General features: G+C 42.9%; 1 protein-coding gene across 1 annotated transcript in view; it reads left to right on the plus strand.

Moving 5' to 3' along the window:
* FBXL3 (F-box and leucine rich repeat protein 3) overlaps positions 1–13,872 on the plus strand; it is a 14,958-nt gene extending 1,086 nt beyond the window's left edge. The window contains exons 2-4 of the mRNA XM_015832325.1: positions 6,382–6,504; positions 9,868–10,039; positions 11,587–13,872. Of these exons, the coding sequence (XP_015687811.1) occupies positions 6,382–6,504; positions 9,868–10,039; positions 11,587–12,230 (939 nt within the window). The 3' untranslated portion in view covers positions 12,231–13,872. The remainder of the gene's footprint in view (positions 1–6,381; positions 6,505–9,867; positions 10,040–11,586) is intronic.
* The last annotated feature ends 240 nt before the right edge of the window (positions 13,873–14,112 follow it).

Genomic DNA, 14,112 nt, shown 5'->3' on the forward strand with positions numbered 1-14,112 from the left:
ATGGCGGACAAAAAAAATGGCGGACAGCCTTGCTTGGCGACCCCCGTGAAATGGTCGATCGACCCCAAATGGGGTCCCGACCCACAGGTTGAGAACCACTGCCCTAAGGGAAGGAAGCTGCTTCTCGGTCAATGTGTACTCTGATTGAAAGTAGAAGAGCACTCAGAGGTTTCTGCCCTGGGGAGTGCCAGCATTGAATATCAGCCACAGACAGGCCTCCCTTTCTCAGTTGGAGTTGGAAGCCTGGCTGGCTTTTCCCCAACTGCCTTCAGCCCTTCTGAAGTCTTGCAGCGGATGAGGGCATAGGTAGAGAGAAAGGATTGAAAGAGAATTGCAGGAACTGGACCAAGGTGGTTAGAAGGCAGGAGAAAGAAGTAGCAGAATGGAGAGGAGTGGAAGAAATTACTGGTGGACAATGAGCAGATGAATTCAATCCTGGTGGATTAAATGTAAAATCACAGAACTGAAATAAAATAAAATAAGATAACCTGCTTTTAGGGATGACGCTGACCACAGTACTGAAACTTCAAATTCTTGGGCAGTTGAAGACAGACTGAAATAAACATTAGGGGACTGGAGGCTAAAGCATATAAGGAACGGTTGCTGGAATTGGGTATGTCTAGTTTAATGAAGAGAAGGACTAGGGGGGACATGATAGCAATGTTCCAATATCTCAGGGGCTGCCACAAAGAAGAGGGAGTCAAGCTATTCTCCAAGGCGCCTAAAGGCAGGACAAGAAGCAACCGGTGGAAACTGATCAAGGAGAGAAGCAACCTAGAACTAAGGAGAAACTTCCTGACAGTTAGAACAATTAACCAGTGGAACAACCTGCCTCCAGAAGCGGCAAATGCTCCAACATTGGAGGTTTTTAAGAAGAGACTGGACAGCCATTTGTTCGAAATGGTATAGGGTTTCCTGCCTAAGCAGGGGGTTGGATTAGATGACCTCCAAGGTCCCTTCCAACTTTACTATTATTATTATTATTATTATTATTATTATTATTATTATTATTATTATTAAACATGGATTTATAGCAGGTAAAATTGGTGCTCCTGAGGTGCTTTGAAGAATAGAAATAGTGACTTGTGACTGGGAATAAGAATGGTAGTTTCTGAGAAGGAATTAACAGATTGAACAAAATCTGTAAAATAACCTGCAGGTAAAAGAGAGATAGAATAGAGGGAACTTCCAAACAAGCCAGCTACTCAAGAGAGCAGCGAGAGGCAAAATATGGGGAGGGTGTTCCAAAGAGTGTACTTGAGGAGAGAAGAAACAGTGGCACCATGCAACAAGGTTAACCAGGGTTAAAGGCTTTGCCTGCGTAACTACTCATTCCCATGAAGCTGAATAGTCTGTGGTAATGCAGGCATCTGTCAATAAGATTATTATTTCCACAATCTATTAAGATACATGAAAGGCTTAACGAGGCCGTGACTTGTTAGCTAAAAGCAGAAGTTCATTTGAGATTTAGCAAGGTTCAAACCTGGACTTGCAATATTTTGGTTTTCAAGAAAGTAAATTTGAAAGTTTGGGTTTAGATTCCAACTTCTGCCAATTGGGAATGACAGCTGTAGTGCATTTGGATGACATAGAAAATCTCAGGCCTCCAACTCAGATGAAAAAGAACCCCTAGGTTGGGAGACTATACCTTTGCTAAACCTTTCCACAGCAGAGTATGCCATGCCAACATTGTCTTTTCCTAGAAAACCTGGCCTAATCAGCCCCTTTTGTTGAAGATGTCATTCTCTTCCTTGGTAGTTAAGGGAGCAGACACAGAAAAATGGCAGCAAGCAAGAGAGGGCGAGGGCCATTTCTGTGATTAACACAAGTGATAATAACACCCACAACAGTTGAATGTTTCATTAGTCCCACCCATACACTGATCATGTGTGATTACCTTGGGAGTCCTTACACAAAGTTTGTGTTATGGATTTGAAATGTTATGTTTGACTAACAGTAGTCATTTTACAGATCATTTTATACATGATGGATTACTGAACTCAATGAATTGTGTACAGGCCCATTGTTTTACTTGAACAAGTAAATTTCATTTGCATTGATTTTTTTTAATGGATAACGTCATGCAAAAATCTGAAAAATTCCTTATTTGCAGGGCTTTTTTGACCCTGACATGAAAAGATGGATAGATAGACTAGATAATAAATAGAATAGGGAAGAAGAAGAAAAATAGAATAGAGTAGAGTAGAATAGACAATATGAAATAGAATGGAATGGAATATTTTGTTTGGTTGCAAGTTATTTTTAAGTTCTAATAGTATCTTAGGTGTCTATTTCAGTGTTACTATGGTATATGTTAACTCTAAAGATTACTTTGTTTAAAACAAAATGATTACTCAACCTTTTAATTTTTTAATAATCTTAATTATATGTTGTGATTCATAATTTCAAAAAAGGAACTGATAGAGAGTAGACCAAGAGGACAACAGGTAGTTTTAAAATTATTTTTACATTTATGCTGAACCTGAGGAGGGATGTTGAATATTTGCCTCAATGGATATTTCCTCTGGGTGTGAAAGAGATATCTATATAGCGAATTAGTCTTTTGTGTTTTCCAGAACAAGTCAGAATACCTCAGACATATTTTTACTCCATCTAATTCCTATTCCTTCCAGTTTCTATCATGGTAAAGCCTTAAAACAACTGTGGAGCTGCTCATAAGTCCAGTTTAAAAAAAAAATGAAAACCAGAAAAAGGGCCTTAGAACCTGACACAAAAATGTCATTCCTCCTCTCTCCCTTTCTTCTTGTAGTGTTCCTTTTCTGGTTGGGGCAGGATAGTTGGTTGTACCAAATTCAGTAATTACATGAGTTCATTCCAGTTAAAGTACATTTACAGTATGCCAGATGGCACGTGGAGAAACCACCAGCTGTGAAATTTCTGAGGACAGCCTCAGCAAAGGCCTAGGAATCCATCTTCATCTAACACCTTTTAATAGCAGAAGATTTTTGCAAGACGAGTGGTAGTCAGAAGATTGATTTAATAAGCCAGACAGCTGTTAAAGCTCATAAGCCAGAAAGAAGCAGGCTCTAAGCCAGCATACCAAAGTAGAATTAAATACCTTGGGCCCTAAAGAGGTCGGGTGAAATATGACAAAATTGCTAAATAGAAATGTGAAGGCCCTATGGATATCCAGTCTGTGCCATGAGTTTTCTAGGAAGGTTTTTGACAGAAAAAGAAAGGAAGGATTTATATTCCATGTGAAAAGGTAAGTTTAGTTTGTGAATGAGGTCTAATGACAGACTATGGTCAACTTGTTAAGTAGCTTCTAGCTGAGAAGAAGGGTTGATGCCACAAAAAAACTTCCTGGTGGTGACGTTGAGGAGATTAAATATGAAGGTTTCGATGGAGGCATCTCAGGATTTTGAGAACCATTTGTAAACTCCAGGTAGGGAACCAGTGAATAGCAGCATTATTTGACAGGATTCCCCCTCAGAGACATCTGTGAAGATGAAATATTTTTCCCCACTCTAACCAGGTCTGAGAATATGGCTTCAAGACGTATTAAGCCTCTAATCCATCCTCTTATTTTTTATGCTCTGTTGTTTCATCAACTGATATGTAGATTACTTCCTGGACAAAGGAATGTTGAAATGGCAATCTTACGTAAATCTCCTGTTTGGAAGCAAGGTGGATCCAAGCATGGGATTGAAAGCGTGAGAACAGATTTGGAATGATTGGCAGGAAGGTTGCTTTTTGGATAACTGTGGAATTTCCAGATGTAGTAAGAAATCAAGGCCTGGTTGCCTTTTGAATTAATTCCTCAAATTTTCTGATACCCTGATATATGGGTAAATTTCTAGCTAACAAAGAGGCGCTCCCAAATGCCATATTAGAGTTTTCAAGTCTAGCAAATGGCAAGTTGCTGCCAAGAGCCCTTTCTTCCTGTAGCCACACAACTTGGACTGGGTGAGATTCCAGAAGGCAAGAGCTGCTGAGTTGGCTGGATCTGCTTTCCCACCGGCTTTGATTTTGGAGTAGACCAGACATGTCAAACACAAGGCCCGGGGGCCGGATGCGGCCCGCGACGTGGTTTCATGTGGCCCGCGAAGCCATCCTGGAAACAGTGAGGGAACGGCCCCCACTTCCTTGGCCCTGGCCCTGGCCGGCCGGGAGCCAATGTACAATTTTGTGGTGGCCATCTATGCTGAAACGCATTCAGTCTTAGCTCCACAAGGCCGTCTAGAAACAGCGAGGAACCAGCCCCTGCGTGCTGGGGAGGTGTCACCCTTTGTGAGGAATGAAGAAATGGACCATGCCTTGGCGCTTGCCCCAGTCCCACCCCCTTCTGCCAGAGACCCTCAGATCTGTCCCACTCCTGCCCAGGCCCCCACAGGCACCCTTGACGCGAACGATGTAGAGCTGGCCATGCCCACCCAGTAGACCACAACCACTCCATCCACGCCCACCCAGTAGGCCGCACCCACCTGCCCCCCCCCCCCGAGGGCAACTGCAATGCTGATGCGGCCCTCAATGAAATTGAGTTTGACACCCCTGGAGTAGACAATCTGCAGTTGTTTTATGTTTTAAGTAACCACCTGCTGATATGAAAGAAGCGCTACAGGGATTAACGTGTACACTTGATGGTTAATGCCCATTGAGGTGAGCGCTGGCTGGAAGGAAGGGAACAGATTTTCTTCCTAGGCAATAGCCTGCTGAGTGAAAACTGTTGGTGATCCAGTCTGATGGATAACGATCGATCGGGCTTACAAGTGCTCACATGCAAAACACATCTAAGCTTTTAAAATGTCTGAAGTTTCTGGGTGAGGAAAAAACCCTGAAGCCCCAAAGGATCTTGCAGAGCCAACAACAACAAAAAGCACTACAGATGTTCAATCCTTCTCTGCATGAAGGCCTAGAAAATAGCTGAAAAGAATCAAAAAGAAAATAAGATAAAGAGATGGGATGTGTGTTCTCTGCTCCCCTAGCAATAGGGAGATTTCCCCATTTTGCATCAAGTGAATGAATGCCCATTGGCCTTATCTGTTTTCTGTTCTTCAACAAGTGTGCCCTTTTTTTGGGGGGAAAACATAACTTTCTTTCACGTTGAGGTTCAAATCAGGATTGCCAAGAGGGAATTAAAGTTGTTCACTGTTTCAGCTTTGAGGGGGGAAAAGCCCGCAAATCGTAGCTCGCCAATATAGTAACAGTGAATAACCGAAGAAGGAAAGATGAGAGGCACAATCTTGATTAATGATTTATGACAGCGTATAAACCAAGTTACTGTTTTGTTTCCCATAGAGCTGGTTGTTGTCCTGTACAGCAAGTAACATTTTGACCTGAAAGCATTGATAGCCAGCTCCACATTTAGTTCTTAAGAGCTCGGTATGTGAGTTCTATTATTCATGCATTATTCTGAAACATTCACCGTGCACATGGGTACAAACATACACCACAACAATTCATAGAGGACTTGGCATACGTAGGACAGAGATGGCTGGAAAACAAAGCAAAATACAGCACAGTGGAGAACACCTGCTTGGAGTGAATTACTGCCTGGAAGGATGCCTGCGAGGGTGGTGCTTGTTGTTTGTTTGCTTGTTATAAGCAGGAAGATAATCTGCGGCATTTTGTTGCAGATTCTGCTCCTGGTGATAAGTAATGCAACTTCCTTCCCCTAAAATAGGGTTGTCTCATTCAGTGCCTCATAGCAGGAACAACACCAGCATTATTCCTTTTAGTTTATTTCTGGCGTTCAAATGCATTTTCAGTCAACAGCAAAATATATACCGTGTTTCCCCAAAAGTAAGGCCTACACCAACAATAAGCCCTAGCTTGATTTTGGGGGCTGGGCCTAATGTAAGCCCTATCCCAAAAATAAGCCCTAGTTTTGGGGCAAGGCACATACCTAAAAATCAAGCTAGGGCGGAGGTGGGGGTTGGAGCTGCCCCACCCATCGCACACCCACTTACCTTGCAGCCAGACTGCTCCTCGCCGGCCCACTTCTTCTGAGGCCTCTTGTGCAGCCAGGCCTGCATTTCTCAGTCACGGGGCTTTCTGGAAGGCCCCTGCAGCCGAGAAGTGAGCTATGGATTCAATCCATAGCTCGGTTCTGCAAGACCTCAGCAGCCGAGCACCAGGCTATGGATTGAATCCATAGTTCAGTACTCGGCTGCTTAGGCCTGGAAAGGCCTGACTGCAAAATGCAGGCCCGAATGCAGCTGCAGAACTTCGGCCCCAGAAGAAGTGGACCGGCTGGGTGGGGCTGTCGGTGCCGGAGGTGAGGTAAGGCCTACCCCGCAAATAAGACCTGGTGCCTCTTTTGGAGGCAAAAATAAATAAAAATAAGACCCGGTCTTATTTTCGGGGAAACACGGTAGTGTTTGAAGTGACTATCCATTAACTTTTTGGTTTCTTTTTCAGGTGGATAGCAGCAAGGAATCAGCTGAGGCTGCTTGTGATATTTTATCCCAGCTTGTGAATTGTTCTTTAAAGACCCTCGGACTGATTTCCACCGCTCGACCAAGTTTTATGGATTTACCAAAGGTACTGAGCAGGCTTCTAATTTGGTCTGGTCGGTTACCAGCGAGTCTGAAACAAATGGTGGACACATTGTCGTGATTGGGCTTTCTCTTCCAGGCACACAGAGTAGGAGGAGAGCCGTGTTAGTTCATGCTGCCAAAAAAAAAAAAAAAAACAGAAAATGTCTGGTAGTCCCTTTTCCAACTAACACACATCCTTCATTTGTATCAAAAGTCAGTGCTATCAGTCCCAGCAGCAGCAACTCTGAGTCTGCCACTCCTAGTGAAACTTAAAAGACAAACCATTCAGATCTTGCCGGAACAAAACTTGAGAATGCAACAAATCTATTTGTCTTGAAGATTGGATTTATGACCTGCCCTTTAAAAAAAAAAAAAAAAATCAACACTCAAGGCAGTTTATAATGAAAAAGACAGGAATGTAGAAATAACAAAATTAATACAATTGAAACCCCAAATAAAATCAGCCGCTAAAGTAACGAACAGTAAAGGCTTGTGAAAGAATGTCTGTTTTTACTCTCTGCAGAACATCCTGAGAGGAAGAGCCAGACGTGTGATTTGTAATCTGGAAGCCCTGCAGGAAAAGGCTGTTTTCCATTTTCCTGGGAGTTGAGCTCTGGGCTGCAGAGGCAACTTCAGAAGGGTGTTTCCTGCCAAGCAGGGTTACTGCGTGGGATCCTGGCGGGAGGGGCAGTCTCACCCCAAGCCACTGAGGGCCTTTAAGGTCAATACCAAAACCAAGTTGTGCTCAGTAGACCTTTTTAGACCTTTCTGCACGGCTTACGGTCACAACTGAGCCCAACCTTTCTGTTGCTAAGTGAGACATACATACATTCAATGAATTTTGCCCCATTCCACAACCTTTCTGGCCGCGCAGTTGTTGAGTGAATTACTGCAATAGTTAAATGAATCTGTTGCCGTTGTGAAGTGAGTCTGGCTCCCCCATTGATTTTGCTGGTCAGAAGGTCACAAAAGGAGTTCACGTGTACGATGTGAACGATGGTTGCAGTGTCCTGTTCAATGTCAGGATGCTGCAACCGTCATTAATACAGGCCGGTTGCCAAGCATCTGAATTTTAAAATCACATGACCACGGAGATGCTGCAACAGTTATAAGTATGAAAAACGGTCACAAGTCACTTTTTTCAGCGCCTTAACTTTGAATGGTCACTAAACAAACTGCTGTAAGTCGAGAACTACCAGACAGTAGCCACGTTGGCCCCTTTTTCTGACCCTTTTCGACTAAAGAGCACCGCAGTAGTGAAGAGAGGGTGTAACTAAGGCCTGCAAAACTCTTGCTCAGGAATAAGGGGTGCCAGTCCTCACCACTGCTGCCGCCCAGTGATACTGGGCCATGCTGCGGATCCTGTTCTGTCTGGGGAGGACGGTCCCATCCAGGGAAGCTTCCCTTCCGTGCCATGTCTGGATTTAATTTCAGTGGATTCTCCCTCATCCAGCTCATTAATTAAAATAATTGGGTAGGGCTCTCTTGGAATTGGAAGGTGGGAAGTCCTCCTCCTCCCAAGCTCAGGATGGTTTCACATGGGTGTCAGCCAGCAGAAGAGGCCAGCCAAAGCCTAGATATAGAACCGTGGTTTCATGGCACTACCTTCAGGGCACACCCTGACAGGAAGGCCTGGATGCTGCTGCCCTGGCCTCTTCCTTTCAGCAAGATCCTCCCCTCTTGGAAGCCGCCAAGACCGCCCTCCTGCATGTGGCTTCTGGGGTGGGCGACAGGAGGGTCTCATTTATTCCGCCCCAGGATAATTTCCCCAGTTCAGACAGTACTGGATTATAGTAGCCAAGGTGGAGGTCTACTCTGGCTCCCCGTGGCAGCCCCATTCTGGACAGGCCATCGATTGGAAGTCTGGCTAAAAAGGTTGAGACCAGGGTCTCCCATGTCACAAGATGAGGGTCTGTAGGTTTGATCCAGTGGTGGCAAACCTATGGCACGGGTGCCAGAGGTGGCACTTAGAGCCCTCTCTGTGGGCACGCACGCCGTCGCCCCAGTCCTAGGCCTTCAGCTGGGTTTTATAAAACCTTTTTGCTTTAGGCCTCCGCCGTCGTGTGCAAAAAAAAAAAAAGGTTCAATCAATCAATTTCAACTTCTCGCGGGGAAAAAAAAAATCTTGCAAAGTTGGAATTGATTGATTGAACTTTTTAGTCCCACACAGTCTGCTGTTACCACCGCAGTCATGCCCACCCAATGGGCCACACTCAGCCAATGGGCCACACCCACCCGGCACTCGATGATGCATAAGTGGGTTTTGGGTTGCAGTTTGGGCACTCAGTCTCTAAAACGTTCGCCATCACTGGTTTAATCCATTGCAATGAACAAAGGGTCGGGAGAGAAATTGGACCCCTGTCCTACCAGGAAGGAAAAGACCATTCTCTTTTCTGTTACTGCAATCCTGTTTGCCTTACTGCCCTGGGAATTCTCCATTTCTCAAAATCTTTTCTTAACGAGTTTTGTTTCTTGGTTCCTTTTTTTATTTTGATGAACGCAGAATAAATCGAAAGCTTAAAACTCTGCACGCACTCGGATCCAAGTGAATCTGTGAAGAGGTATATTGTTCAATAAAATGCGTTTTTAAATTTGCGATCTAAAAAGTTACCAAAGCGTTTCCTAACCGTGTTGTTACTGAAGCGTCCTGAAAAATATTCCTAAGTAGAACTGGATTTTTTGGGGGTTCAAAATTTTATTAATTTTTTTAGATTAATAAAAGCATAAAATACAAAAATATAAAGAAAGATGAAGGTAAATGAGGGGAGGAAAAGGGGAAGAGAGAAAAGTTAGAGGGGGTAATCTCTTGAGGGCTGAATCAAAATAAAGAGAATATGGAAAATAAAAACAGAACAACAATGAAAAGTTTCCATAAAGAATAAAATACTGTACCAAGGCAAAAAAAAAATTGCTGATCTGTGACTGTAATAAAATTAGGGTTTCCTGCCTGAGCAGGGGGTTGGACTAGATGACCTCCAAGGTCCCTTCCAACTTTTTATTATTATTATTATTATTATTATTATTATTATTATTATTATTATTATTATTATTATTATTAAAAAAAGGAAAAAAGCATTGACTTTCAGCCTCTTATGGTGCAGTAGAGTACGATAATAACATGAAACCTCAACTATTTACTTTTACATAATAGCATATACTAGCCATTTCTATAACACCATACCTACCTAATCAGCAAAACCCAGATTTTTTTTTTAAATTCACAGTATATTATTTCTGAGAAGCTGAAAAACATAGTGGTACTTTGGTTTCTTTGGAGTTTGCTGCTGTTTCCTGTAGATAAGCTGCATTTTAGAGTGTGATCATTAAGTTTCATATCTCGATTTCAATATTTTCTCCCTTTTTACAGTCACACTTTATTTCAGCCCTAACTGTGGTGTTTGTAAACTCCAAATCCCTTTCTTCACTCAAGATAGACGATACGCCAGTAGATGATCCATCTCTCAAGGTGTTGGTGGCTAACAACAGCGATACCCTAAAACTCTTAAAAATGAGCAGCTGTCCTCATGTCTCTCCAGCAGGTAAGTTTGTTTTTGGAATATTTTTTGCCCAAGGAATATTTTTTTGAATTAGCATTTATACCGAACTTATATCTGCAATTTCCAAAAATTCAGAATGAATTTGTTGTTGTTGTTGTTGGAAAAATAGAAGGAGGGAGGAGTGTTAGATATGTTCATCACCCTGAGTTATTTATTTAAAAATAATAATAAAAGCAGGCCATAAATAAATAAACAAGCACCTCAGCAGTTCTTTTGAAATCGGATAAAACAGTCCAATCTCTATTGTGTTCCTGCTGTCTTCACCAACTGTCAAAATGCACCTCTTGTGCGGTTCATTTCATCACACCTGCCAGGCCTCTCCCTGCTTTAGTCATTTCCACAGCACGTGATTCCTGCCACTGGCAAAACGTTTTTCTGAATAACGTGCTGCATTTTTTGAAAAAAATGACTTAATAGCTTCTGGCGAAGGAGGAATAGTTTATTTTATTATTCTAGAAAAGTAGGTGGAGGATCCTTAATTATGGGTAGTCCTTGACTATGACAGTGGTGGTGAACCTATGGCACGTGTGCCAGAGGCAGCACTCAGAGCCCTCTCTGTGGGCATGCACGCCGTCACCCCAGCCCCTCCTCACCAGCAGAACCCCCCCCCCAGAAAAAAGTTGCCCCAGAGCGCGGCCCGTGCAGAACAGCGTAGCTAAGGACATGGCAGCCGGGCAACGGGAACAAGACTTTGTCCTCACACCCCGTCGCACACAATTGATGCTGCAGGGTGCAGGTGGAGGGCGTGGCCACCATGGCGCTGCTGGGTCACCTGGGTGATCAGCAGGCCGTGGAAGCGGTGAATGGCCCTGCAGGAAGGCGGGGCGGAGAGAGACAAGGCGGGGCCTGTTTTGGGGCACTTGGTCTCTAAAAGGTTCGCCATCACTGACCTATGACAATTGAGCCCAAGATTTCCACAGTTAAACAAGACAGTTGCCAAGACAGTTCTGTCCCATTTTACGACCTTTCTCGCCACAGTTGTTAAGTGTATCACTGCAGTGATTAAGTTAGTAACACGGTTGTTAAGTGAATCTGGCCCTCCCCCATTGATTTTCTTTGTCAGGTTGCCAAAGGGCATAACGTGATCCTGGGACACTGCAGCCATCATAAATACATGCCAGTTGCCAAGCGACCAAATTTTGATCATGTGACCACAGGGATGCTGCAACCGTCATAAGTGTAAAAAACAGTCATAAGTCACTTTTTTCAGTGCCATTGTAACTTCAAAAGGTCACTAAACAATTGGTTGTAGATCAAGGACCACCGGTAATGAATCATAGGAAAGTATATTCAACAGGAAGAAATTTTACTGCATTATTAAAATCTAGATCTATTAGTAGGTTTAATTGCCAGGCTAAAATTCCAGGTCAGCTTTGTTATCCACAAGTGAGGAAATGCTTTAGTCCTTAGCACGATTCTTATTTCCAAACTACTCAAGTTGTTGGTTTTTGCATTTAGCGTAGTGTGTGTGTTTCTATTTTGTGACAGACTGAAGGCGAATTCATATTGTATTTTCTTTGCTTTTCTAGGAATCCTCTGTGTAGCTGACCAGTGCCACGGTTTACGAGAGCTGGCGTTGAATTACCACTTGTTAAGCGACGAGCTCCTCCTTGCTCTGTCTTCTGAAAAACATGTCAGATTGGAACATTTGCGCATTGACGTCGTCAGTGAGAATCCAGGACAGACGCACTTCCACACCCTGGAGAGAAGCAGCTGGGACGCTTTCACCAGACATTCCCCTAAAGTGAATTTGGTGATGTACTTTTTCTTGTACGAAGAGGAATTCGATCCCTTCTTCCGGTACGAAACGCCGATCACCCATCTTTATTTTGGGAGATCGGTCAGCAAAGAGGTCGTTGGGAGGGTTGGAATGACGTGCCCTCGACTGATTGAACTGGTGGTGTGCGCCAACGGATTACGGCCACTGGACGAAGAGCTGATCCGCATTGCCGAGCGCTGCAAGAACCTGTCGGCCATTGGCCTCGGAGAATGTGAGGTCTCCTGCAGTGCTTTTGTCGAGTTTGTGAAAATGTGTGGCGGCCGCTTGTCTCAGCTGTCTATAATGGAAGAGGTCTTGATTCCCGACCAGAAGTACAGCTTGGAGCAGATCCATTGGGAAGTGTCCAAGCATCTTGGGAGAGTTTGGTTTCCAGACATGATGCCCACGTGGTAGAGCTATTGGGGGAAAACCCTTAGCTCTTGGGCCAGCCTTGTGGCAGCTTCATCATAATAAGTAGCTTCGTGATCCTAGGATCTCTCAAGCACTATAGAAAATCAGTCTACTCATTAGTCTACTGGTTTCTAAAGCCCAGGTTGAAAAAGTGACAAGGGAGGAACCAAACACCTGTTCACATGATTTTTTGTATCGTTTGCATTTTTTCCAACAAGACGGATGCGAACGTATGTAGACATTGACATACATTTACATATTCAGAGGCTACGGTTCCAAATCTTGTTCTGATAAATTACAGTATCTTAGCCTGGCTCTTGGAAATGTTACTGCAACTGACTTAACGTTTGTACGGAGCATATATATCACTTTGTGACATAGTCCAGGAAGGTGCAGACATTAACCCAGATTGTATAACAATGAATTGCTTCGATTTGTAATTCCAGATCCCAAACCATAACTCTGGGTTGTTGGTGTTTCCGTAACATTATCAATATAGAGCCATGGGACACGGTAGTTGGGTATATTTGTATGTGGAAAATAGAAGTATTTGCTTCTTATTAAAACTCTCCAGAAAATCTAGTGGTATGGAAATTATTAGCAGTGTGTTTCCCCAATTTCTTTTTTTTTCCCCCTCTCTGCAGTTTTTTAAAATGAAAATGTAATAATCGTAAGGCAATAACATCAATAATAAAACCTGTTTTAAGGTATTACTAAAGCCCAATAAGCGAAAATATTAACGGGAGCCATACTCTGTATTGTGGGCTTTTAAAAAAAGTGTGTGCTAATTATTTTGGAGCATTGACTTTTTAAAATGTGCTGTACAAGTTTTCTAAGAACGGAAGCCATTCTTGTGAAGGTCTTTTAGAGTAAATCCTGACTTCCAGAGGTTGAATGGAAACTAAAATATGGGAAGTTGTTAGTGATCAGCTTGGGTCCTCAGTGTCTGTAATAGCCCCGTTGTAGTGTGAAACGTGACCCCAGAACACATTCAAAATGGGCTGATTTCAAGCTTTGTCTCTTCTGCCAGTCAACCTAAGGTGAATTTGGAAGGCGTTGCAACAACAAAAAAGAATGGCTTTTCAGGTGCAATATCATCCATACCCCTTAAATCCCATTTCAAAACCCTGACAGTATTACAGGCCAGCTTTTTAACTCTTCCCCAAAATGAATTTATTTTTTTAAAAAATTACAAGTTAGATGTTCCTTCCCATCACACCCTTCATTTGTAGCCTATATGTAAAAGCCATCCCATAGCAGTCACCTTCATGATGAACTATAGAAAGAGAAGCAACAGGCTGAGCGAGTGAACGGGTTTAGCAGGTTTTATCCTTCTATATTAAACTTATTTGTTAAAATGGTTAGGATTCAAAGAGCAGGGTGACTTGTTTCTCCAGAAATAACTCTGGGGCCGATGAATATTTTTGGCCATTCAGATAGAATTAATTCTAGAGTTCAAACTTTTATTACATATTGCAAAAAAAGGACTAGCTTCCCAATTATGAATTTTGTATTTTAACCCTCTGGTCATTGTTGTTTTGTGAAATGTAGAGACACTTAACTGCAAATGTCTAATTCTAACATGACTTGCTTGAATGGACTGAGTACTATATAACGTGTAACATAATTTTGTCAGGGTATATGTGAATGACGTCCATTTAGGAGCTAGATTTAATACAGCGTTCCATGTCTTTGTGAACTGACAATGTACTTAGTTCTGGTTGGTTGATGGTTTTTAAAGAAGACAAAAATAAGTTTACTCGTTTCCCAAGCTTGACATGATTCTTCTTTTTGCTTGTCTGTGTGTGCACATTTTGACAGCTCAAAGGAAGGAACATGAAAAACCGTTGGGGGAAGGCTCGTACTGTGAATTGCATCACCCCCA

The sequence above is a fragment of the Protobothrops mucrosquamatus genome, unplaced genomic scaffold (assembly GCF_001527695.2).
Source record: "Protobothrops mucrosquamatus isolate PMUCROS unplaced genomic scaffold, P.Mucros_1.0 scaffold2, whole genome shotgun sequence".
NCBI lineage: Eukaryota > Metazoa > Chordata > Lepidosauria > Squamata > Viperidae > Protobothrops > Protobothrops mucrosquamatus.